Genomic DNA, 23,625 nt, shown 5'->3' on the forward strand with positions numbered 1-23,625 from the left:
AGATGGCAAGGATGGCACAGTTAGTTGATGAAGATATTTTGGAGGAAATGGGTTCTTTGATGATACTAGAGAGAGGTGGGGTTGGTGGTGATGAAGAAGGAGATGATTGCCACTAGAGGTGCAAGAGGTTGTGAAGCAAAAGATATTGACCACCGATCTTGAAAGGTTTAGATGCACATAGTGTAATTGTTATGTAGTCATGCCCTGCTTGAGAGGTGTGTCTACCTCTCTTGTGTAGTGTGCAGTGTGCATGGTATGCAACGGGGAGCTAGGTCAAGTTTCAAGTACACTCGAAATGTTGTCCCACACTTGAGGACCTACCTGGTGTAGAGTTGGGTGTAGTGCTAGGCCCAAGGTGGCAGGTCTATCAGGCATGCTCAAGTTTTCCTTCCCTTAATGTGCCTTGAGGTTGTGCTATGGGGGCATCGGCTAGGGGATGGACCTAGCAAGTACAATGAGTGTGTCATTGTGCTACTTTTATTTTTATTTTTTTTCTTTTTAAAAAGTAATTTTGATAGGCACTTCCATTACTCAAGGATTGGTTTGAGAACATGTTAGAGGTATCCTTTACATAGCGTATACCCTTTTAATGAGCTGTATAACTATGGGAACAACTCTAGAAAGAAGAGGTGGGTGCAAAGTGTGAATCTATTGTCCAAATATCTTATAAAATCTCCATGCAGTAAGGGAGAAGAATGACTAACCCAAGGTGTAGCAGTATCATCACCAATCAATCTATACATCCATTTACATCAAAGAATAACGCTAGTATAGACATCTCCACTTTTGGATTGTGCTTCATCTCAGCTACCTTGGCCAAGATACGATGGTCATGTTGAGCACATGCCATTATGTTTCATTTTTCATGTTTTTGGTCATTGCTTCATCATAGGTTCTTGATTTCCCTTCAACATAACCCTATTCAAGAATGTTTTCTTTCATTAGTTTAATCTTTCCATGGTAGATATTTTATGAATCCCCATAAAAATTTGAAGGCCTTCTTATCATTTTGCTAGTGGGGAAATTATGCATATCCTTGAAAAAGTTTTGAAGGCCTTCTTACCATTTCCTCATCCAATTCTTAACTTGATGCACTTTTTGTACCTCACATTGTTAATGGGGTGAAGGTTGGAGGGAGGGCTACAATCATGTGTTTGATGCTAAAGAAGCCCAACCTTTTTTCAAAATTGTGAATTGCATAATGAAGGATATGAAATTGGGCTTGCATCAACTTCATCAAGTTCCCAACAAGGTCCTAAAATACGAGGTGACATATAAAATGTCATGACATGCAAATAACAAGTATAAAATTTCACCATCCAAATTTAGCATTAAAAATAATGTCATCGTACTATCTCTTAACTAGACTCATAATGCCCCTTCATAATCTCATTCATGTCATATGACTTTGCTTCAAATACAATTCTTGACTTGTAGAAAAGAAGTAAATTCCACAAGTTTCGTATTGATCAATTGTATATAATTATAAATGCATGACGCACATTTGTGTGTGTTTAGATTTGTTGTCAATATTAGAGCTACTAAGTCTATCAACCTCAATAAAAATATTGCATCAACTATTAGGAAATTTATGAAAGCCAACTTTCAATCTTGAAACTAATGGTGAAATTTTAAGGCTTTGGTAATATGTTTGGAGGTAAATTTAAATTTTATATAACCATACAATGCCTATACATCCCCTTTCTCTAAGCTCTTTTGCTCTTTTCCACTTCCCTCAAATATCTATTAGGTCCTCTTCCATGCATCTATTGATTCTACCTTCCTACACTCTGCTACTCATTTTCCTTCCCTCAAATATCTATTAGGTCCTCTTTATGCATCTATTGATTCTACCTTCCTACACTCCGCTACTCATTTACCTTTTTTTCTTCTCTCTATCCCCATTCATTGAGCTAGTATCTCTAACTACATTGAGATGTCTCCACCTTGAGCTATGAGTCAATTAAGAATATGAGTGCATGAAAGAAGGAGCTACACATTGAACTAGATGTTGAATATTCTCCCTTATTCAAGAGGATAGAGCAAGCCCAAGCTACTCTTCAAGTCTTATAGAGCTACAGGGACATGGGAGAAGCATGTAGAATTATGGATGGATGGATCAAATAACCCAATTGATCGTGTCATTAATAGCCCTCCTAGTTTCTCCAGTACAATAAGATTTCTAAAATACATTTGTGATGGTGCTAATAGATGGCTTAGTTATATGAGGTCTCACATTGATCAAGTGTTGAAGTTATTTACGAGCTCTCAAAACACAATAAAATTTTGTCTATTAGTGCATATCAATTCTTTATTTTAAATCTTTTAGGATAAGTCATGCAAGTCAATGGATTGAACAATGGCCAGTAGGCTACCCCAAATAGTAGACTTAGTAGAAGAGGAAGCAGAAAGATTGCGAGAATCAACATTGATGAAGCTATCCACATACCTAGGAGCTGCTTTATATTGAGAATTCCAAAGCAAGGTCAAAGTGGATGCTTATAGATTCATCCTCACTAAGCATCAAGAGATCTACAAGAAAGCGGCACTGAGAGGCTACACTATTCAAACTGACGATCCTATGGAACTCAAGGCCCAACTCAAAACAACCACAAGCATATTGGAAGCATGGAATAGGCCAAGGAGGTTAACCTTATCACTACAAAACTAACTACACAAGAACCTCATACATCACCTATAGCAAAAAGGGTATGGGGACTAAGAGCTACGTGCCCTTAGACTTCTACAAGCCAAACCTTCTCCATCACGGTCTCCTCTTTCCCTAGGATCACTTGCCATCACGACAGTGCCTATGCGTCTACTTGATTTGCCAAACTTTGACCTTAGAGAATCAATAGAGCAACCGATTGAAGAAACCCCTAATCAAAAGGAAGCCTATAATGCCATAATTGAAGAGTTGAAGGTGCAAACAAAGAAGGTAATGGATTTTTCCCTTCCCTTAGAGCTTCTACTAGAAAAAGAGCAAGGGAACCCCAAGGAGATGGTACATAAATTTTGGACACATGAAGAATTTACCAATTCAATGATCTTTGACTTTAAGTTGGATGAAGAAAACAAATTCAAGTAATCTTTGCCTCTTAGAAGAGTGTGAATAGTCATTTGAATGGCAAAAAGTATAGTAGAGAAATGGGCATGATTACTGGACACTAAAGCCTACAAGAGATATTGTCAAGTAGTAGGTGCATGTGCACTAAGTAGGGGCAACAAACAACAACTATTACAAGAAACAAGTAAGCAACATAGAGTAGATGTGCAAATTCTTGGAAGGGAAAAAATATTGTTACAACCAAGAGGTAAGTAGGTTGAAATACTAAATGGATAGTTCTTATGAGGGCAAACATACCGATGCAACCAAAAATGAAAGGGAAATCAAGAACCTATGATGAAGCAATGACCAAAAACATGAAAAATGAAACATAATGGCATGTGCTCAACATGACCATCATATCTTGGCCAAGGTAGCTGAGATGAAGCACAATCCAAAAGTGGAGATGTCTATAGGTGCATGTGCACTAAGTAGGGGCAACAAACAACAACTATTACAAGAAACAAGTAAGCAACATAGAGTAGATGTGCAAATTCTTGGAAGGGAAAAAATATTGTTACAACCTAGAGGTAAGTAGGTTGAAATACTAAATGGATAGTTCTTATGAGGGCAAACATACCGATGCAACCAAAAATGAAGACCCATCCAAAAGCTTCCAAGAATGTAACTCATAACCTATTCAAAATCTTGGAATTATCATGCCTACTATACTTACAATCATCCAAATAGTCATCTTTGTAACTTGACTGGTGCTTATGTGCATATGAGCATGTACATATGCATTTTTGTGACTTGTAGGCCACATAGCTATGGCTTAAGCGTGTAGACTAGGACACACTAATTCGGACCTCAAATTCATATAGAGATGGGGTTGAAAAAAACATGTGAAATATTTTAGGGCATAAATATGGGACCACATATTGGCACTCACTAATAATTTAATATTATTCACATATTTTGGCTAGTTGAGAAACCTTTAGTTGATAAAGATGTTTTTGGTAAATAGATCTTCTTGCTTGCTACTATGTTTTTTATGTACTTGAGAGTGAGTGGTAGAGTGTTAACATGAGATGTAGAGCATTAGAGTGAGAGTCTCCTCCTCCTCCTCCAATCCATTGTAAATTAGTGAAAGTGTAAGAGCTTGTTTGACAAGCACAAGGATGCAAGAAGAGGCTTGTTGGTAGGGAAGGTCCAAGCATGGAGTTTATTGGCAAGTTTAGAGCTTAAGATGAGTCTTATTGTTTGCCTTGAATAGTCTACAATAGTGAGGAGGTAGCCATGGTGCAGCATGACCTCTCAATATAGTTATATCCTAGAAGGGTTCAACCACACAAGTTAATAGGGTTCTTGACATCACTAGAGCTAGTGATCATAGCCAAGTGTATGGTGATTTGCATAATGAGGCTTGCATTAGCTAGAGCGATAAGAATTGTCTCAAGTTTGGAGCCCTCAAATTTAATGTCCCTTAGAATCTTACAAAACATTTATCTCCATGCTTAAAATTAATTAATGGCATTGCTACACCTTGCCATCCTTGTCCGACCCCTTCTCTAAAACACTTTTGGAACGCTATTACAATGCCAAGTATAAATATTGTGTAAGATTAAACTAGTTCAATTCTACTCTTTCTTAAACAAATTTAGTACACAATCTTACCTTTATCCATGAAGGTAAACCATTTTGATGGTATTTTGTTGTATCGTTTTTCCCTCCCAAATATTTGTCACTACATGGCATCTCAATAAAAAGGGAGGCAAGCTCATTCCTAGGCCTTTTTTAAAAAAATTCATTGTTATAATAGTTTGGGTAAAAAATAAAAAAGTGTTTTGAGCCTTTGACTTTCTTATGAATTCTAAGGTTTTAAACCTTGTTAGTTAGGGTTTTAAAAAAAGGGCCCACCATGATTTCTTATTTGTAAAGAGGTGGGTGAATGTTCCATTGATCAAAGGCCAACTTGCTATGGCACTCTCAAAATAATTCTAAGCTCTAGATTAAATGAATTGAAGACTACACAATGTGTACTAGTGTTCTGCGCATTGCCTTGAAGCGGCGAGCGAAGTTACCGTGCTATCGCATGACAACTTCACTCAACAATCCATTTCTCATCTTTCTCTCTCCTCTTTTTCCTCTCCGTTTCTAATTTTTAATTTACTCTCTCTCTCTCTCTGTCTTCTATTTTATTTTATTTTTTTCCTCTCCTAGTTCTCTCTCTCTCTTTCTTTTTTTTCTCTCCCCGCTTTTCTTCTCTCTCTCTCTCTCCTTTTATTCTCCCCCTCTCTCCTCTCTTTTCCTTCTCTCTCCCTCTCCTTTTTTTTCTTCTTCTTCTTCTTCTTCTTCTTCTTCTCTCTCTCTCTCTCTCTCTCTCTCTCTCTCTCTCTCTCTCTCTCTCTCTCCTTCTTCTTCTTTCACTTTCTTCCCCCCCTTAGTCTCTCTTAAAGTATGTACATTTTATATTTTCCCTATATATAATTCTCTCTTTATGTTTATATTCTCTCTCTTCTTCTCCTCTCTCTCTCTCTCTCTCTCCCTTTTCTTCTTCTCCCCTTTCTCTTAATTTTCATTTTTTTCTTTCTTCTCTCCCTCTCTCTTTTAAATTTTATCTTCTCTCTCTCTCTCTCCAAAAATATTTAAATTTAAAAAGTATTTTTGTCTTTTCTTTTTTTTTCCCATCTCTCTTCCCCTTTTCCTTTTCCTTTTTTCCTCTCTTCTTCTTATTCTTCTTCTCTCTTTCTTTCTTTCTCTCTCTCCCCCCTCCTCTCTTTTCCTTCTCTCTCCTCTTTTTTCCTTTTTTTCTTCTCGCTTTAAATTTTTTATTTTCTCTTTCTTTTAAATTTTATTTCTCTCTCTCTCTCTCTATAATTCTCTTTGTGTGTTAAAATTCTCTCTCTTCTTCTTATTTTCTCTCTCTGTTTTTCTTCTCTCTATCTGTCTCCCTCCTTTTCTTCTCCCCCCTCCCCCCTCTCTCCTCTCTTTTCCTTTTTTCTTTTCCTCTCTCTCTCTCTCTCTCTCTCTCTCTCTCTTAAATTATATATTTTATCTCTCTATAATTCTCTTTCTCTTTGTTCCCCCTCTCTTTCCCTCTGTCTCCTCTTCTTTCTTTTTTGCTCTTTGTATATTTCTCTCTCTCTCTCTCTCTCCTTATTTTAATTAAAAAATTAAATTAAAAAATTTAATCTAATTGAGAAAGAGAGGGAGAGAACCTAGGCCCTACACGAGAGAGAGGAGGGGAGGGGGAGAAGAAAAATGTTAATTTAAAAAAGACTATTCTCTTTCCTCTTTCCCCCTCTCTCCGTCTTCTTCTTCTTCTTCTTCTTCTCTCTCTCTCTCTCTCTCTCTCTCTCTCTCTCTCTCTCTCTGTGTGTGTGAAAAACTATGTTCGAAAAACTTTAAATTACAAAAGCTTTTAAAATATTTAATTAAAAGAAAATTAAAAATTAAAAATTTTAATAAGAGAGAGAGATATATAAAAATTTGATTTAAAAAGAAGTTTGATTTAATTAAAGGAGAGAGAGTGTGTGTGTGAGTGAGAGTGAGAGAGAGAGAGAGAACCTAGGGCCTACACATGAGAGAGAGAGGGGGGAGGGGGAAAAGAAAGAGCGAGATTATAAGTGAGAGAGAGGGGAGGGGGTTTTAATTTAAAAAAGGAAGGGGGGTAGGGGGAGGAGAAGCTTTAATGAAAAAAGGGAGAGAAAAGAGAAAATGAGAGATTACATGCGAGAAAGGGGGAAGGGGAGGGGGTTGTGATTGAAAAAAGGAGATTTGGAAAAGGGAGCAGGTTCAAGAAGCCCTTTGGAGGTTCCCGGCTTTCCAAACCTATAGCAAAAAAAATATAGTAGTAAGATGCATACCCATTAGCTTTGCATATATATCCTATAAGCAATTTTGGTTGGTGTTAAGTAGCTACTTTTATAAAATCCACAAGAGGAACCTCAAGTCATAATGTGATTGCATGTAGCTTTGTAGTGGATTTTTGTAAAAAAGATATATTTGTATGGCAACATATGTTATTTTGGCCAACTAAGTTTCTTAACTATTTGTGGAGGCTTAGCTTCACCGAAACCATTATTTGTGAATTTCTTAAAAATCATGTTGTAGGTGTTGTATAGCCAATGTATATGGTGACCCTTCAAGTATAGGCATAATTATACTATGTTTGTAACTAAAAGTGACATCACAAGTGAGGCTTCCATTTTGTTACTTTAGAATATGTTTATTGTCGACTTTGAGAGTTTCCTTATTGAAATCTAACTAGTGCAACTACAATATGTTTGTTTAAATACTCATCTTGCACTTTCATTGTCGCATGATTATAAGGATTAGAACAATGTGATGCATTGGGAGCTTCTTAAGTGTAGCTACTGTATGTTTGTTTGAAAGGAACATATTGCACTTTGTTTCATCATGATAATAACCATTAGAGTGGCATGTTGTCAACATCCTAATTAATGCTAGAGTATATTTTCAACAATATCAGCACATATGCTTTTAACTTAATAGACATTAGGTTAAGAAAAGAGCATGTCAACTATGCAATAGTACATTCACTTGTCTTTCTTAGGTTAGGTAGATTGCATAAGCACAAAACAAAAGCCAAAAGAGGACAAAGGGATGTTCAAGAATACAAAAAGGAATGTTCATCAAGGTATGTTGAATTAGGACTTGAAATAGTGGGTTAGTTAGTGGGATGACCATTAAAGCCCCTCCAAAGGCATTGAGAAAAGTAAATTTGGATTGAAATTGTGCCTTGCTTAGTGAAGACTCTTCAAAGTCTTTGAGAAAGTTAAAGTAAGAAAAAAAAAACCTGCAAAACATGTGGGTTCCTTTGTCAAACTAATGATAAAAGGGGATTACCCCTTGCACAAGAGTGATTTTGTGTGCATGAATCTTCCCCTATGTATAACTAAGTTTGCATGCGCACCTTATGTATCCTTGTGTATTCACAAGTGGTCCATTGAGAGAGAGAGAGAGAGAGAGAGAGAGAGAGAGAGAGAGAGAGAGAGAGAGAGAGAGAGAGAGAGAGAGAGAGAGAGAGAGAGAGAGAGAGAGAGAGAGAGAGAGCACTTAACTATGTTAAAATGATTTTTATTGAGGTTTGGCATAGGAAATATATGTTCAATGCATGAGAGAATCTTGGAAAGACTATGTTCAAATATTTTTCTAAGTGGAAACCCAACATGCTTCTACAAAGTTAGAGAAATAATAACCTATGTGTGAATCACAATGCTATAGTAGTCTTGCCTCAAAAATATTAGGATACATGGGAATCACTTGATATAATGCATTCATTGCATCAATCATTCTTGTCCCACTTTTGTTAATGTCTCTCATGTCAACTACGTCTTATGAACTTCAACATGATCTCCATCAAGTCTTGATATTATAAAGCTAAAAAGATGTTTACACACAAATGCACACTAATGTGTGCACATTTATGTGAAATTTGTGGCATGCAAAAATGCTATGATAAGCAAAGAATGTTTTAGGGTGAGATATTTATTTCGATTACCAATTGTAAAATAGTTCTAGTTGATTTTAAGGAAGAATTCCGATATTAGAGTCTCAAAGAGACAATAATATAGAATGCTTAAGGTGTTGAAGGAATAGAAAATAGTTTAGTGAAAGATAAATGGTTTTCCTCAACAAATGTAGGCTTAGCTTAAGCAACAAGAGAAGTAAGAAAACAAAAGATCCAAAATTACAATTGGACATGACCATAATATATAACTTGTTCTTATTGCTAGGGCATGCGATTAACTCTCCCTTAAATGTTGGAATATAGTTGATAAGAAGATAATGTGAGTTTTGCCAAAAAATATTCCACATGAACCCACAACAAGTTGACATGGGAAAATTTATATATATGCCCATTAAGTCACATAGCAATGTCCAATTTAAAGAGATAAAACCAGCTTTCATCAAGATCACTTATAAGTGGCATTTTGTTAAGAGATCTTCACCATGCTACTAATGAAATGGCCCCAATAATATTGGACCTTAACACCTTTGAAAGCACCATTTTTAAAGAACCCTAGTGAATGCCTTACCATAAGGCATTTTGGATTATAAAATTGGGCTCCCTCTACATTATATACTTGAAGGCTTGGTGTTAGAATCATAATTGTTATATTGATAGCCTCTTTGCCTAGTTATTACAACTCTAAATCTTCATAGTACACATGGACACATGTACACACACCATGTGTGCGTGTGCACATCCACACACACACACATGCACATGCATGTGCCATTCTCTAAGTTCTCTCTCTCTCTCTCTCTCTCTCTCTCTCTCTCTCTCTCTCTCCACTCCCTACCCATGTGTGTGTGTAACAATAATTGCTTTGATAAACTCAAATTACTAGAAGATTCATTGCACAAAATTGTATGATGCATTTTACATTATGGTAGGGGATTGGGGATAGCCAAAAACTTCTACAATGTCTAATTATATTATTGAAAGGATTGGTTTAGCATGAACTTCTATAGCTTGTATTTATTCCAAAAAAGTAATATGAAAGCTTGCTTCCTATACTAGAGATCCATTGCATTGTGCTATGGAGTGAGGATGATGGTGTGGTAGAGTGTAGGCCCAAAGAGTAGGAGACAAGGCATGTGAAGTGGGGATTTGTTCTCCCTAAAAGTGTGACTACTAGAGTCAAGAATCATCATTCATTGATTGTAGGCAAGATGGAATTGCATATGTAGCTTTGGTTTGTAAAGAATAAATTTGCAATTTACCATGCGTCATAGCTCAAGCTTTGAGCATTGGAAATTCTATGTTAGGATACGATAGTGAAAAGTTTGGCAGACACAGGTGATGGATCACAAGCATATGCATGATGGAGATGAAAGATCACATCATCATGTAAAACAAGAACTTGTCTTCCGAGTAGAGATAGATAGACTCATCATATCATGGTTTCATGAGTAAGGACATGGGTAGTGCAATGGGTTGGCCCTTAAGTTATGGAATTGAATTGGTAAAAGGTGAGACATAAAAATCATAAAAGAATGAGTACTAAAGAAAAAACCTTTGGTTTTTTTTGGTTATTGCTATTACTCTTATTATTAATGTAGTGCGAGAAAGGGTCATACACCTCACACACTCTAAAAGGTACAACTCATCGTGGTGCTTGTTGTCTGTGTCGTGACTTGTGCTTCTTAAAGTTTTGGCTGCTGTGTTTTGTTAGTTTTCTTGGATTTTTGTTTTCTCAAATTGTGGGCGAATGATGCATAGTCTAAGGTCTAATAAGGTTTGAGGGAGAAAATCGAATATACAATATTGTTAAATGAATAAAATGGGTGTTGAGGGGGGGAGTGGGTTGCTTGAAACTGAGTGTGAAAAAAGCTGATTCTTGCACAGGCTTTGTCCATTTGGGCTTGAATCTCTCGGTCTCAAAAAATGCTGGGCTGGGTAGGTGACTTGTTTTTGCACCAAAAGAATAATTGAATTCCTTCCTTTCCTCTCTTCTGTGTTTTTCTTTTCATGAATATGGCACACGTTTTCCTGCCCAAAGACATAACATTTCCTCCCTTTTTTCTTTTCATACTAAATGCTGATGATTGACGCGGTGTCTTTGTCTGTGTGTGTGTAGGAAGCTCCTCTTGACTTGCTATAAATTGCTTATTCATTTTTTTAATGATGCATTTATTTATCTATCCTTAGAAGTTAGAGGTTAGCATTTTCCTAAATTTCTTTTTTTATTTCCTAAATTTCTCTCTCCTTTGCTCCGGTCACGTACATTCTCGTGAAACTGTGTATTGTATTAAAAGGAAAGGAAATTACTCTCGTCGCCTTTTCTGATGGCAATATCAAGCCTTTGAGGGGCTTCAATTCTCAGCATAGATTATCATTTGTAATTCCTGACACTGAAAATTCTAGATAAACTAATGCCTGCTCTCCTTCCATTCCCACGGATAAGCTTTCAGCAACAAAATTTTCGTGTTTTTTTAAAAAAAAGGCGAAATTAGATATTCCTGCTGATCAATAGTTTTTTTTTTTGCTTCAGCAAAATGTGACAAAGGTTTACAATTTGGTCCACACCCCCTTGTCATGCCTCTTGCACGACGTATTTTAACCCCTTCATTATTGGTTTTTCCAGATTTATATATATATATATATATACATAAACAAAATAATTTTACAGCTTCTACAGGAAATGTGAATTTACTGTTATTTTCCCCGGGTTTAAAATGAAAAGACTTTGACATGTCCTTTTTCACCTCCTTCCTGGCTGCTAAAACATTCCCCCCCAACAACGGAGGATACGTTATGTCCAATAAGAGAACTCAGAATATGAGGATTTACCACCTGGTTCTCTCCTATTGGTTCCCCCTCCACATCCCCCCCCCCTCTCTCTCTCTCTCTGTCTCTCTCTTTCATTGTCAAATCTGACAGTTACTGCCAGTACTTGGAGTAGATATTCTCACCTTTCCACTTTTCATCAATGCAAATTTTCTCTCTCCAAAACGAGACTGTACAATTATTAGCCCTCCTGTGATTCTAGGTCTTGCTCTATTTTTTCAAGGCATGAATAGATTTTTTACCTTCTCTTCTCTCATTTAGTCACTGCCCAAATGCTCTGTAGGTTGATCGGCTGATGAGAGAGGGAGGGGCAAGTTCTGTCAAGGTACTGCATTCTATAGAGACCTCTGTCGAGCAAAAGAGGGGGCAAAAAATCACTAGAAAAAGAGCAAGGGGACTGCTATCATTATGTATGTGTTTGCTGCTGCCACATATAATATACTCATCCCACCTATATCGGCCCTCCAGGCTTCATCCATCTCTATGCATCTATCCATCTAGGTAGTATAGGGAAGGTAGAAGTTAGAACTCAGAGAGAAAAGGTCACCTTGTTGGGCTCGCAGGTGTGGGGGTTTGAGCCTGGAGAAAGGAAGATGGGGGATGTGATTGAAGTGGAAAAAGCTGCAGAACTTTGATCGATGGATTCAATGGAAGAGGGGGTGAACGTTGGGGAGAGTAAAATCTAGGCAGCTGCCAAACTCTTTATGAGGCCCTGCTTTTTAACATTTAGGAAAGGGCGAAATGGGTTCTAATCAAGCTTGTGTCTTGCATTCATGAATGAATAGGTGGGCTGATCAGTGATCTCTACAATGCCAATGTTTGGAGAGTCTTGTCATCATGCTTTCCGGGTTGGAAATTTTGAGGTTGGTTGAACGGCATTGAAACAAATCGTGACATGTCCACCAGCGTTTCTAGATTGTTAGTTGATCAGGATCCATTGACAAACTGCAACCTGCTTTTTAATTTGTTGTCCGAGTGTTTTATGCTGCCATAGAAACTCCAAATTGAGTCTAAGCCAAAGGTTTGCTGACTCTCCTCTAGCCTGATTTTTCTTACATCCAGCAGGGGTTTTCTTTATTGTTTTGGGCAACGATGCAAATCTGATGATTAGAAAGGGCAAGGGAAGATGGCAGGGGTACAGCCACAGCCAAATGCAATAGGTAAATTTTCTAATAAACTCTATCATGAGGAGGTGATAGGTTGGTTTCTTTACCATGTCTGGCACGGAGAGAGAGTACAAAGGGGAAAAGAGCAGCAAGTATAACACCATTTATTCCTACAACATGGCTATTCTGCCCTGCTGCAGAGGCCACCCAACTCTTTCTCTCTTTCTCTCTCTCTCTCTCTCTCTCTCTCTCTCTCCTCTTTTACATATTCATGCATAAAAAAGCTGCAGTATGTACCACATACACAAAGAAAGAGCAGGGGATGGGCTTTGCTCATTGGGCTGCCTATTGGGTGCAGCCCAGGAGCCTGCCCGTTGTTTCCAGAGACCACAGCACGGGCTTGATGGGCGGCCTGGTTGGAGCTGAAATTTGAAAGGGGGACTGCATAAATTGTCGATGGAAGATTACAATATGATGGCCTGTTGATGGGCATTGACAGTGTGGCACTTGCTCTTTTTCCCTAGATCTCTCACTGCGCCCACTTTATGTAGCTAATACATACACTAGCACAATATAACAGAACTCTGGACAGTTGTCCCTTTCCATTATAACTGCACTCTTTTGAATCATGCATCAAACTTTACAAGCTCCAAAGTTCAGGGCCCAGACTATATGTACAAGTTTTAAATAAAAGCACATGCTAGACGGATTTAGCTCAAAGGCCGTTAACAAAGCTCTGCAGGCTATCATGCTGTGGAAGGTTGGCAAATGGGCTGCAGGCATATGTTAACCACATTACCAGCTCTATGTGGACTGTGTCATCAGGATTCAGATAGGCAGTGAGAGAGAGGGAGGGTCTGGAATCTGGATGCTGATCTACGATTCTACCACATGCTCTCTGAGACTCTTGACTCTGTTTTTAAACCCTTCTCTGTTTCCCTCACACACAGACTACAGTCTACAGATCGCCCCTTCCTTAAAGACCAAAAGTTGTCAACCCCCCACTTCGTCCCCATCTTCTCCTTTTGTCTTCCAAACTGCCTGCAACAAAGCAAACTAGCTAATGTTAGAAAAAGACGCAATTCTCACTTTTTGCCTTGATTGCACCCCTCTCTATTCTGTTTCTCCTTCTCCCCCTGCCATTCATCATCCTGCAAATCCGAGTGAGAGAGACGGAGGTCGGGGGGGACCTATGCTTACCTCCTCTTCTTCTTCTTCACATTTCTCCTCTCTCTTCTCCTTCTCCTCCTCCCTCAGATTTCTGTGATCTTTAATGGCATTTTTGTAATCCTCTCAATGAGACACTGTTCCTAATTGATGATACACAGCACACACTCTCACACACCATATCTTTTGGTGGTCTCTTCCCTTTGTATGGGACAGACCAATTTCCTCGAGAACCCCAAAAAAACAGCCCCTTTTTTGCTCTCTCCACTCCAACAGTGCGCAGTCGCATTTAGACTAAACACTCTCTCCTCGATGGGGGCGGCACTATCTCTGCCATATCTACAAGTAAACGCCAACAACAATTCTTAATTTGCTCTCTCTCTCTCTCTCTGTCCATCTCTGTCTCTCTCAATATAAGGCCTCATTTCCTTCATAGACAAGTTTCTCCTCCTCATGCTGCCCACTGCCCAGTGCCCACGCCCCGCCCCCGCCCCCCCTCCCCGGTTCTCTCTCTCTCTCTCTCTCTCTCTCTCTCTCTTCTCTAAATTCTCTGTCTCTGAGAGTGTGCCCTCTTTTGTAAAAGTCTTCTTCTCAAGCAGCCTTTTTCTCCTTGAATCGGGGCTTCTTCTCAGGAAGCGTTTCTTGTTTTTCCTCGGCTCCCCTTCAATGTTCTTAATGCTCTGCTAACCAACTATCTTGCATCAGCCTGCCTTCATCAATGCCTTCCGTGTTCTAGACGGTTACAATCCAGTCCTCAAAAGACTCACACAATCCTCCGATTGCGCACCTCCATTCGTACTGTTCTTGCTGGTGTGCTGGGTCTGCAAATTTGTTTGAATAAACATGGCGTGTGGGCAATGGGCCTTGCCTTCTTTCACAGGAAAAGCACATGCAGAGAAGATCTTGGGGGCAGCCTCAGATTTGGGTACGTTTTCATTTTTGATTTTCACCCATGAAGAATGTGGGATTGTACGACCTGGGTTTGCGTATATAAAACATTCCTCTCATTATTCTCTCTTGAGATTTTGCTTCCCCTTCCTTGGCTATTCATACATGTGCTTCCTTGTGGTGCAGTTCTGTAGTTCTATCTCCACTTGTAGCAATTGCATCATTCATGCCGTCTCTCCCCTTAATTTAAGAATATCAGTCGAGTCCCTTCTGTAAAAAGTTCCCTTCGATAGAACAAGGCCTGCATGCTATGCTATCTTCACAGGGGAGCTTCAAGTGAATACCCACCCGTGCTTGCAGTGAAGTTACCAAGGGCTCGATGCTACCAAACTCAGGTGGCTGCAGAATGCAGCCCAAACTCCACTTTACAGTATGCATGCGTTCTCAGATGTATGGGTTTTCATGGACATGCCTGCTCATAGCACAGAACTGAGTTGATAGAGCATCTGCTACTTAAAACTTTCACGAATGTGCCTATACTTATAAGCTCACCTCAAGAACTTCTCAATCCTTTTAAGCAAGTTGAGGATAGCCCATAGCAATGAGCTCTCTTCAAGGTCTTCTCAAACCATCTAAGCAAGTTGACGATAGCCCGTAGTAATGAACTCTTCTCAAACCATTTAAGCAAATTGGTATTTCTTTTTGGCGTTCAATCACTTCCCTTTTTTAGATCTGATCATGCCATGCTAGCAAACATGCAATATGTTGTTGCATTTTAGTTACCCAGCAACGCTTTGATTAGGTATACAACATTTCGTGCCAGGTTCGTGTAGCAATCAAATGCAATATCATGCTTTTGGCTTTGACATCATTTCGTGATGGATCTGTGCTAATTGGGGCTATTGATCTGCGTAGTGTTACCCAGGATGCCTCATATGAGAATAGTCTCTTAGTTTCTGTGCAGTCTAATTTGTGAACTTCACACCATGGGCAATGACATCTCATGGAAAGCCTAGGAAGCAGACTCACATTTGCATTTATAATTTGTATGATGTCAGAAATGCTGCAAGTGTCTTAAGATTGCATCTCATGTTGTGATCTATGAAGTTTGAGCAGAATTTATGTGTCGGTATGCCGTGAAGACTGCTGTTTTGTGTGCAAGTCTGTGGAGTCTAGAGATCTTTCAGTTATCATAGATGCTGTCGGATTGTGTAATCCGCTTACTGTTTTCCATTGAACTCAAGCAAGGGGTTGGAAGCCCCCTGCTTCCCATTACAAACTCTTGGACCACGAGTCTCAAGGGAAATCATAACATTCTTAAAGCTTGGGTTTACGAAGATGCAAATGATAGAGGACCCAATATGTTGATTGCTATAGCGTTAAGAACTTCTGACTTGTGTTGCGGCTGAGAGAGAGAGAGAGAGAGAGAGAGAGAGAGAGAGAGAGAGAAGAGATGATCGATCAATCTATGTTGCAGCGTGCAGGGTTAGAAGAGCAAACATTGTGCCAAGGATTCTGCCTTGGATTGTGATTAGCTGCACCAACTTTCAGGTGCTGTAAGAACCAATTGCTGGCAGGCTCGATCGAGTGTTTCTTGCTCAGGGGGAACTGGACAGGAATTTTACCGCAAACTTGGTTACCAATCATTGTGAGGATCCTTGTCTCGCTTTGAACCCTTACTCTCCTCCAATCGTTATTCATGGTGGGGAACTTAAAAGAAACACTGGATCCTGAGAAGAACAGTTCTGTGTTCCAGTATGTAGAGGTGATTCGGAACTTCCTGCACGAGCTGCAAAACCAGAACAGGAAAGGGTCATTCGTTTCTAGAAAGACAGCCCCAAGTGGCTTGTTCTGCATGTCTGGGCCTGTGGCCCATGTAGATGATGATGAGGATGCGGCTGAGAGGACATGCCCAGATAAAGAATCAAGACATCTGAGAACACTTTCTGTGGAGAAACTACAACCAGTTGTGAGGCCAGAATTGGACCAGTTTCGTGCTGAAAGGCCATTACCTGATGTCAGCATTAGCATATTGCCAGTGAAGCAAGAACCTGTGATTACATGCCTTTGGTCAGATGGATGTATATATGAAGGTGAATGGGGTGCTGGCTCAGACCAGTGCACTGGAAGAGGAAAAATATTCTGGCCATCAGGTTCTGTATATGAAGGTGATGTAATGGGTGGTTATCTTCACGGCATAGGAACTTACAATGGTGCAGATGGTACTACTTACAAGGGTGGCTGGGTTTTGAATAAGAAGCAGGGTTTTGGGAAAAAAACGTATGCTAATGGTGATACTTATGAAGGATCCTGGAAGTGGGATGTGCCAGATGGCGAGGGGAAGTATGTTTGGAGCAATGGCAGTGAATATCATGGAGGTTGGAGGGGCGGAATGATGTATGGCCATGGAGTTTTGTCATGGGAAAATGGTGATAAGTACGATGGACAATGGCGTAATGGTTTGGCAGAAGGACAAGGAGTTTATATGTGGGCAGATGGTAGCTTCTTCGTGGGGTCTTGGAGCAGGGGCATGCGATGTGGTGAAGGAAAGTTCTATCCACTACGAAGCAAGTGTTTGGACATCAAGAGCACATCTAATGTGTTGTTGGACCTGAGACTCTCTGATGTCTTAGGAGATGAAAAAAGTGCTTCTCCCAGACAGAAGGTGTCATCTCCTTCTGATGTGCCTCAAGAGTTCAGGATGTTGGGCCGGGGCTTATCAGCTGACTTTGACATGCTGCTTTTGACTGTGGGAACAGACCCAGGAGTTAACCTTTCACTCGACAAAGTATGGCATGTAGACAATGCATCAAAAGGTCTTTTTAAAGCTCATGAGGAAGGCCGTGTTAATGGTTATGCTGGAGAAGATAAAAGACGAGAAAGAGCAAGTTTATCTGCTCAGCAGTCATACTTGGCCATAGAGCCAAAGAGAGTTGGGGAATTGATTTGCAGGGGTCATAGAAACTATGATTTAATGCTTAACCTGCAGTTAGGAATCAGGTGACCCATAGTTTTTGGCTTCTGATGCTCCTATTTTTAGTAATGTTGTAAGGCGCCATAGTGATGTATCATGTTCTAAATATTCCTTTATGTTTATATTGTATCTTTGCAGATATTCTGTTGGGAAGATAACACCAGGGCATAAAAGGAAGCTCTTTCCATCAGACTTCGGCCTTAAAGCCAACTTGAGAGTGAATTTCCCAAGAGAGGGCTCTTCACTAACTCCACCCCATCAATCAGCAGATTTCAGATGGAAGGATTACTGCCCGTTGGTTTTTAGGTCTGTATTTGCTTTGATAATTGAAAAGATTGTATCCTTTTGTCCCATACTTTTTGCATGGTATGAATACGAGACAGTTTTGCTATTGCACTCACACTTCAACTTCTTAGTGTTTCTGATAAGTTGTGATGGCCAGTTTCTTCTTATGGGTGTTTATTATGCTTATGCTAGATCATAATGCATCATAATTCTTCTATACAGGCATTTGAGGGAACTTTTCAAAATTGATGCTGCAGACTACATGTTGTCTATCTGTGGAAATGAGGGATTGAGAGAGTTTTCTTCACCAGGAAAAAGTGGCAGTGTCTTTTATCTGTCCCAAGACCAGCTGTTTATGATAAAAACATTGCGGAAGGCGGAAGTCAAGGTATGTACTTAAGAAACCATATATATAGCTGCTATTTTATACCCAGTTTCGTCTATTTTTAAAACCAATCAAGTATAGCATCAACCTTGCCTCATAAGTTTAAGTTGCACGTGTGGTTGAATTTTAACAAGCAATTGAATTTGAGTGCTTTTGATCAAGGCTCAAGCCCAACTCTTACATGCATCTCTTTCCTACACCTTACACCTTTTGATGACTAATGTTTTGTGTCCCAAACCCATGTTACCTCATTATGAAAAGACAACCATGCCTCAAAGTGGCTACAGGTCCCAGGGACCAAAGTGGGAATGGTCTTTTTACGTCTGAATGTAGTGCTCTTATGGCAGCATGTGCAAGTAGTGATGTTCTCTATGCTAAAATGTGCTAGATAAAGAGTGGCAACATACCCTATGCGATCGTGCTTTTTGGATGCTCAGTATAGGCATAGATTTGGAAACCTCACTTCTTTTGAATCCTGATTTTGTCTGTTGTACAGGTGCTTCTCAGAATGCTCCCTAGATACTACAAACATGTGCGCATGTACAAAGGCACTCTCCTCACCAAGTTTTTTGGACTTTACAGGATAAAAGTTGCTGGGGGTCAAAAGGTATGCTGCTTGATGTTATTGTACAAAATCACGTATTGGAGTTTTTCCTGAAAAAAGAGTACTCATTCTTTGCTGCTGGACAGGTGCGGTTTGTAGTGATGGGGAATGTTATTTCCACTGATAGTTATATCCATCGAATATATGATTTGAAAGGATCATCCCAAGGGCGGTTTGCAGACAAGATTGTGGCCGATGATACTACAACATTTAAAGATTTGGATCTTGATTTTGCATTCCACCTTGATCCATCTCTGAGGAGTTCCTTATTAGAGTAAGCTCTGTTCCTACCTTGCATGCAGTGTTAGACAACTTGAATTGATATTGGTGTTAATAACATAAATTTGGAATTTGAAGATGTGGTTTTCTTTCACATTTCCAAGTCCCAAACATGAGAAGGAAAAAAAGGAAAAAGGAAAATTGTAGTGCAAGTTTCTTTCTTGCCATCAAACATGGTCGAATATGTAAGCTGCATAATTACTCATTAAAGTCTGTTTGCAATTGTTGAGTAAACATGTTACTGATTTCTTTCATGGTCACAGGCAAATCTTTATAGATTGCAAGTTTCTGGAGTCTGAACGCATAATGGACTACAGTTTGCTGTTAGGGCTTCACTTCAAGTCCACACATTCATCAGCTCTTTGCCATGAGTCTTCCTCCATGATTGACTTGCCACTACATGATGTTGTGATATCTAGATTCGTACCGAATGATGGTATGATTTGAATTTGCTTCTGTTGAGTTGCATGTTTCACACAACTGAGTTAACGTTTTAAGCATGATTTGTGGTGTGATGTGTTGATAATGTTTTCTGAGATGTTATCTCTCTTTTAGTTTATCTGAAGCAGAACTTGCTCATCTTTTAATCTGATTACTTGGCTAGCAGGTGGTTTCTTGGAAGTGGAACTAGCTTCTAAATCATCTGCTTCAACATCCCCTGATGAAGATGGCAAGAATCCAGGAAGATGGAGGCCTTTGACTCTGGCTTCAATGGGGAGTGCAGAAGTTGAACCTGTGTTTCCAGCCAATGAAAGGTGCATATCTGATCCCCTATTTGTGTCAGGATCTCTGGCTTACTGTTTTCATACTTATGGTGTATCTGGTTTGAATTTTAGGGATGCCAAGCAATTAGGTGTTAGCATTCCTGTTAAGGCTCTCCACAGATTTCAGAATGACAAGGAGAATGGCCATCAGGAGTCTTATGATGCGGTGCTGTACCTTGGAGTCATTGATATTTTGCAGGAGTATGATATGGGAAAGAAAATAGAGCATGCTTACAAGTCTTTTCAGTTTGATTCTCTCTCCATATCTGCAGTGGATCCTACACTTTATTCAAAGCGGTTTCAGCACTTCATGCATCAAGTATTCCTAAGTAACACTTGACAGCCTACTTATTGGAGTCACAGATATTGGTTCATCTATGGGCTGGTTTTAGAGCAGCTGAATGCAGACCCCTTTTAGCCCTGCAAGGAATCTGGCATGCTGAATCGGGCATAAACTTTGACTGGCACTGTTAGAGATGATCATGAGAGACTTGAAGCCAGTAAAGGGCTTGCTTCAGGTTTGATCTTGCTCTTGTTAGCATTTGAATTTATTCAGGTGTGATCCTACCCATTTTGCTGCCAAGGATGGGCACGATTGATGATGCATGGGGACACGGTACAGTATATTGAAAGTTTGCTCATACTGGATCATCAAATATTTGTTGAGGGTTGGCTGATTCATGGTGCTACATGAATCAATAACTTGCCCTGTTGCTGTGGTAATCTCACCTGGTGTTTGGGCTGGCGGGGGGTTTCTGCTTCCTACTTTTTTAGATGCAGACTCTTGTTTGCATCTTTGCTGCCGCCAGAAGTGCTTACCATCAAAGAGAACTGGATTACTGGGTGACTAGATATAATTGGGTTGTCCCGACCACAACATACAATTTTCAGTATTGTGAAACTGCGAATGCCTCAGTTTCTACACCGAGGTTTTTCCAATGGCTCAGCAAATGAAGCCATTTGTTGTACACTAAACAAAATTGATGAGTTGCTAGCTCCACTTTTGCAAGTATTGTAAAAGCTACATATCTTCCTTTTGGACAGGAAGCTCTTTTGTACTCACATACAAGCCATGCTCAATGGCTGTTTTACTAACATCATGTGAAAGGCCTCAACTGTACATACAGTTAGCTGTCTGGGTTGAAATATTAATTTATATGATAGTTCCAATTCATCTGGACGACTTGGCTCTGATGCGTCCAATCTTGGTTATGTATGTATTTGGACCCTGCACCTTATAAGGTGAGTAACAAAGTGCCCCAAGAGTTGTTCAGAGATCTAAGTGTTGCTAAGCTCTGCCGCTTGTGTGCAGGCTATATAGTTTACGTTTGTTTTAAGTCCTAGTAGTCACATCAACTGATAAGGGCTTGTTTAAATTAAGGGTCCCTTCAATTTTCGCTCTCCCAATGAGCCACTCAAGCAGTCCTTTTCCCAGCGCATGTGGTATTCCCATCATCCATGGTGTAACATTTGCTTTGAATCATTGGACTTGTAACTCTTCCACACTAGGTTCCACCTTTTCTTCAACTAGTACATTCTTGGTAGAGTTGCTTGTGTTGGGTATATCTAGCACAATGTCATTAGGTATGAGATCCAACATAGGGGCTCCTTACATGCATATGTGATCTCATGGCAACGACAAACGAGATATGCACATACATTCCATCCAATGATGATCAATGCAGTTCAATAATAAAACTAAGAGCCCTCATCAAGGCAAAGTGATTTATAGGTGCTATCATGCTTGCAACATAAGCAAAAGTAATGGCCATGGTAAATGCAAGTACGGATTTTCATATGCCGATCCGAAACCAACAATAGATCTTGAAACTCGATGATACATCTACTATTGTCTTGGAGATGAGCATTGAAATGTTGTGCCATATCACCCAACGCTATTGCTCCTCTAGGGAGTGCACATGAACGCTCAACAAACTCTTCCATCTCTTACTACCTACTCAAGTATGCAATGAAGATTGAGTTGATCGGAAAGTTAAACATCCAGACAAAAGTTACCAAGAGACGAGATTGCCAGACTTGAGCTCAAACAAGTAAAAAGTAGTTTTCACTGCAATATTGTGCAAGCCAATGTTACCCATCAAAGCGGTGTTAAATTGCATGTAGATCTCAATAGTCACATGAGTGATTCTGTCGAGTACATCCACAAATCAATTGTATTGACACATCAAATGACAAAATGATATTAAGAATCCAAGTCACCATCCAATCAAAGAACCAACAACTCAACTTGCGGCACAACAAGCACCAACACAAGGCACCGAATAGCAAGTGGTACTATAAATTCACATTCTCATTGACACTCGTATACGTGATCACCGGTCGCAAATTGCAAGGAGCCATAGTCAACCAAAAAGCACTTCTACACATAAGAAACATGTTTGCGCTTGAACTAGTCTATGTAATGCTCTCCCACAAAATCAAAAGAATAAATTTGCATATTGTTTGCCTTCACTCTAACACCTTTTCTAACACCATGACTCAAGTAGAGAAACAACACGGCTCAACAAAAACAAACAAAGGTTAAACACAACACATTCCATCACACAACAATCTCATATGCTTCTTGCAGTAAGTAATAAAGCAATTTTCTAAACCTTCTTTCAAATATTGTTTGTTAATATACGAATGTATTTTCCTAATTTTTTTTCTCCTACTAATAGATTTATTAACATATTAATGTGCTTTTCTCATTTTCTCCTTTATAGATACACATCAAGGCAAAGATGACTTTGGATGAGGTACACACAATCCAAATGATACCTAGCATGTATTAAAATACGAATATATTACTTCGCTTAACCACATTGACCTATGCATGTAGATGTCTTAGATATACATTCAAAACCACAGGAATATCCAATGCTAGATCGAGAACTGTCCTTCGAATACATAGAATCGTAGGTACGTAACAACAAACTAGATGAGAATGGCAAACGTTGTGGGCAAAAGCGATCAACATACATCAATGGATTCATAACATATAATGGTCTCCAAAAAGTGATGGCCACATCCACTCAAATTCTTAACAATGAATTGCATCTTGTTTTAGATGACAAGATCACAATTGGTACACAATCTCCTACAAACTTTGTAGCCTTCATTTTTACTTGAAACAACAACGCTAACTCATATGCACTTAACATGCAGGACTCCTCAAAGACATACTCGGTAGACTCGAACTTGAGTATGAAGACTCAGTTGACAATCTACTATGAGTAAGCATGGCCCAAGCGCTTTTGGATACAAGAACAAACGACATCAAAACATACCCAATTGAGTTGCTACACTACGACTTTAACATTTCACTCAACCAGTTGGTAGAAGTCATGAAAAAAGAAGATAAGAATATACTAGAAGATTACATGAAAAAGAACCACTACAATCACAGTCGTGACAATCTTGAAATAATGATCGAGAAGGCCACATATCTATTGAGTAGAGAGGTCTACACCCAGAAGTATGGTTCCAACTCTGATCCATTCACCAACATAATCTACGTAACATGCAAGTTCTCAAACACGACTTCTTCTCAAATATTCATTAAAAAAAAACTAACAATATCAACTTTTCTCGCAGAAATGTAGACAAAAATAAACCAGGAAGAAATCAAACTTCTGCCAGTGCCAAACTTGCAGCCTCAATCACTGCAAGTCTTTCCACTAGCTCAAGTACTTCCATATCATCCAACACCGTTTGTAGCCAAAGTCCATGAGCTAGTCTAGAAGCGCCAATACAGAGACACAAAAGCAAATACTTCATCTATAATATAAGATGTAAGAAAAA

General features: G+C 39.3%; 1 protein-coding gene across 2 annotated transcripts; it reads left to right on the forward strand.

The window, feature by feature from the left end:
- Positions 1 to 13,205: 13,205 nt before the first annotated feature.
- LOC148038909 (phosphatidylinositol 4-phosphate 5-kinase 7-like) lies at positions 13,206 to 20,993 on the forward strand. Of its 2 annotated transcripts, none has more exons than XM_087674795.1 (9): positions 13,206 to 14,567; positions 16,008 to 17,530; positions 17,643 to 17,810; positions 18,012 to 18,177; positions 18,671 to 18,781; positions 18,865 to 19,052; positions 19,321 to 19,493; positions 19,665 to 19,812; positions 19,894 to 20,993. In XM_087674795.1, the coding sequence occupies exons 2-9, from the start codon at positions 16,230 to 16,232 to the stop codon at positions 20,159 to 20,161; spliced, it is 2,523 nt and encodes an 840-aa protein (XP_087530921.1). In that variant the 5' UTR covers positions 13,206 to 14,567; positions 16,008 to 16,229; the 3' UTR covers positions 20,162 to 20,993. The 2 variants fall into 2 exon arrangements, with proteins under 2 accessions (XP_087530921.1, XP_087530922.1); XM_087674796.1 differs by having other exon boundaries at positions 16,015 to 17,530.
- The last annotated feature ends 2,632 nt before the right edge of the window (positions 20,994 to 23,625 follow it).

The sequence above is a fragment of the Lygodium microphyllum genome, chromosome 3 (assembly GCF_053477565.2).
Source record: "Lygodium microphyllum isolate KBCC chromosome 3, Lygodium_microphyllum_v1.1.10, whole genome shotgun sequence".
In the NCBI taxonomy this organism is placed as follows: domain Eukaryota; kingdom Viridiplantae; phylum Streptophyta; class Polypodiopsida; order Schizaeales; family Lygodiaceae; genus Lygodium; species Lygodium microphyllum.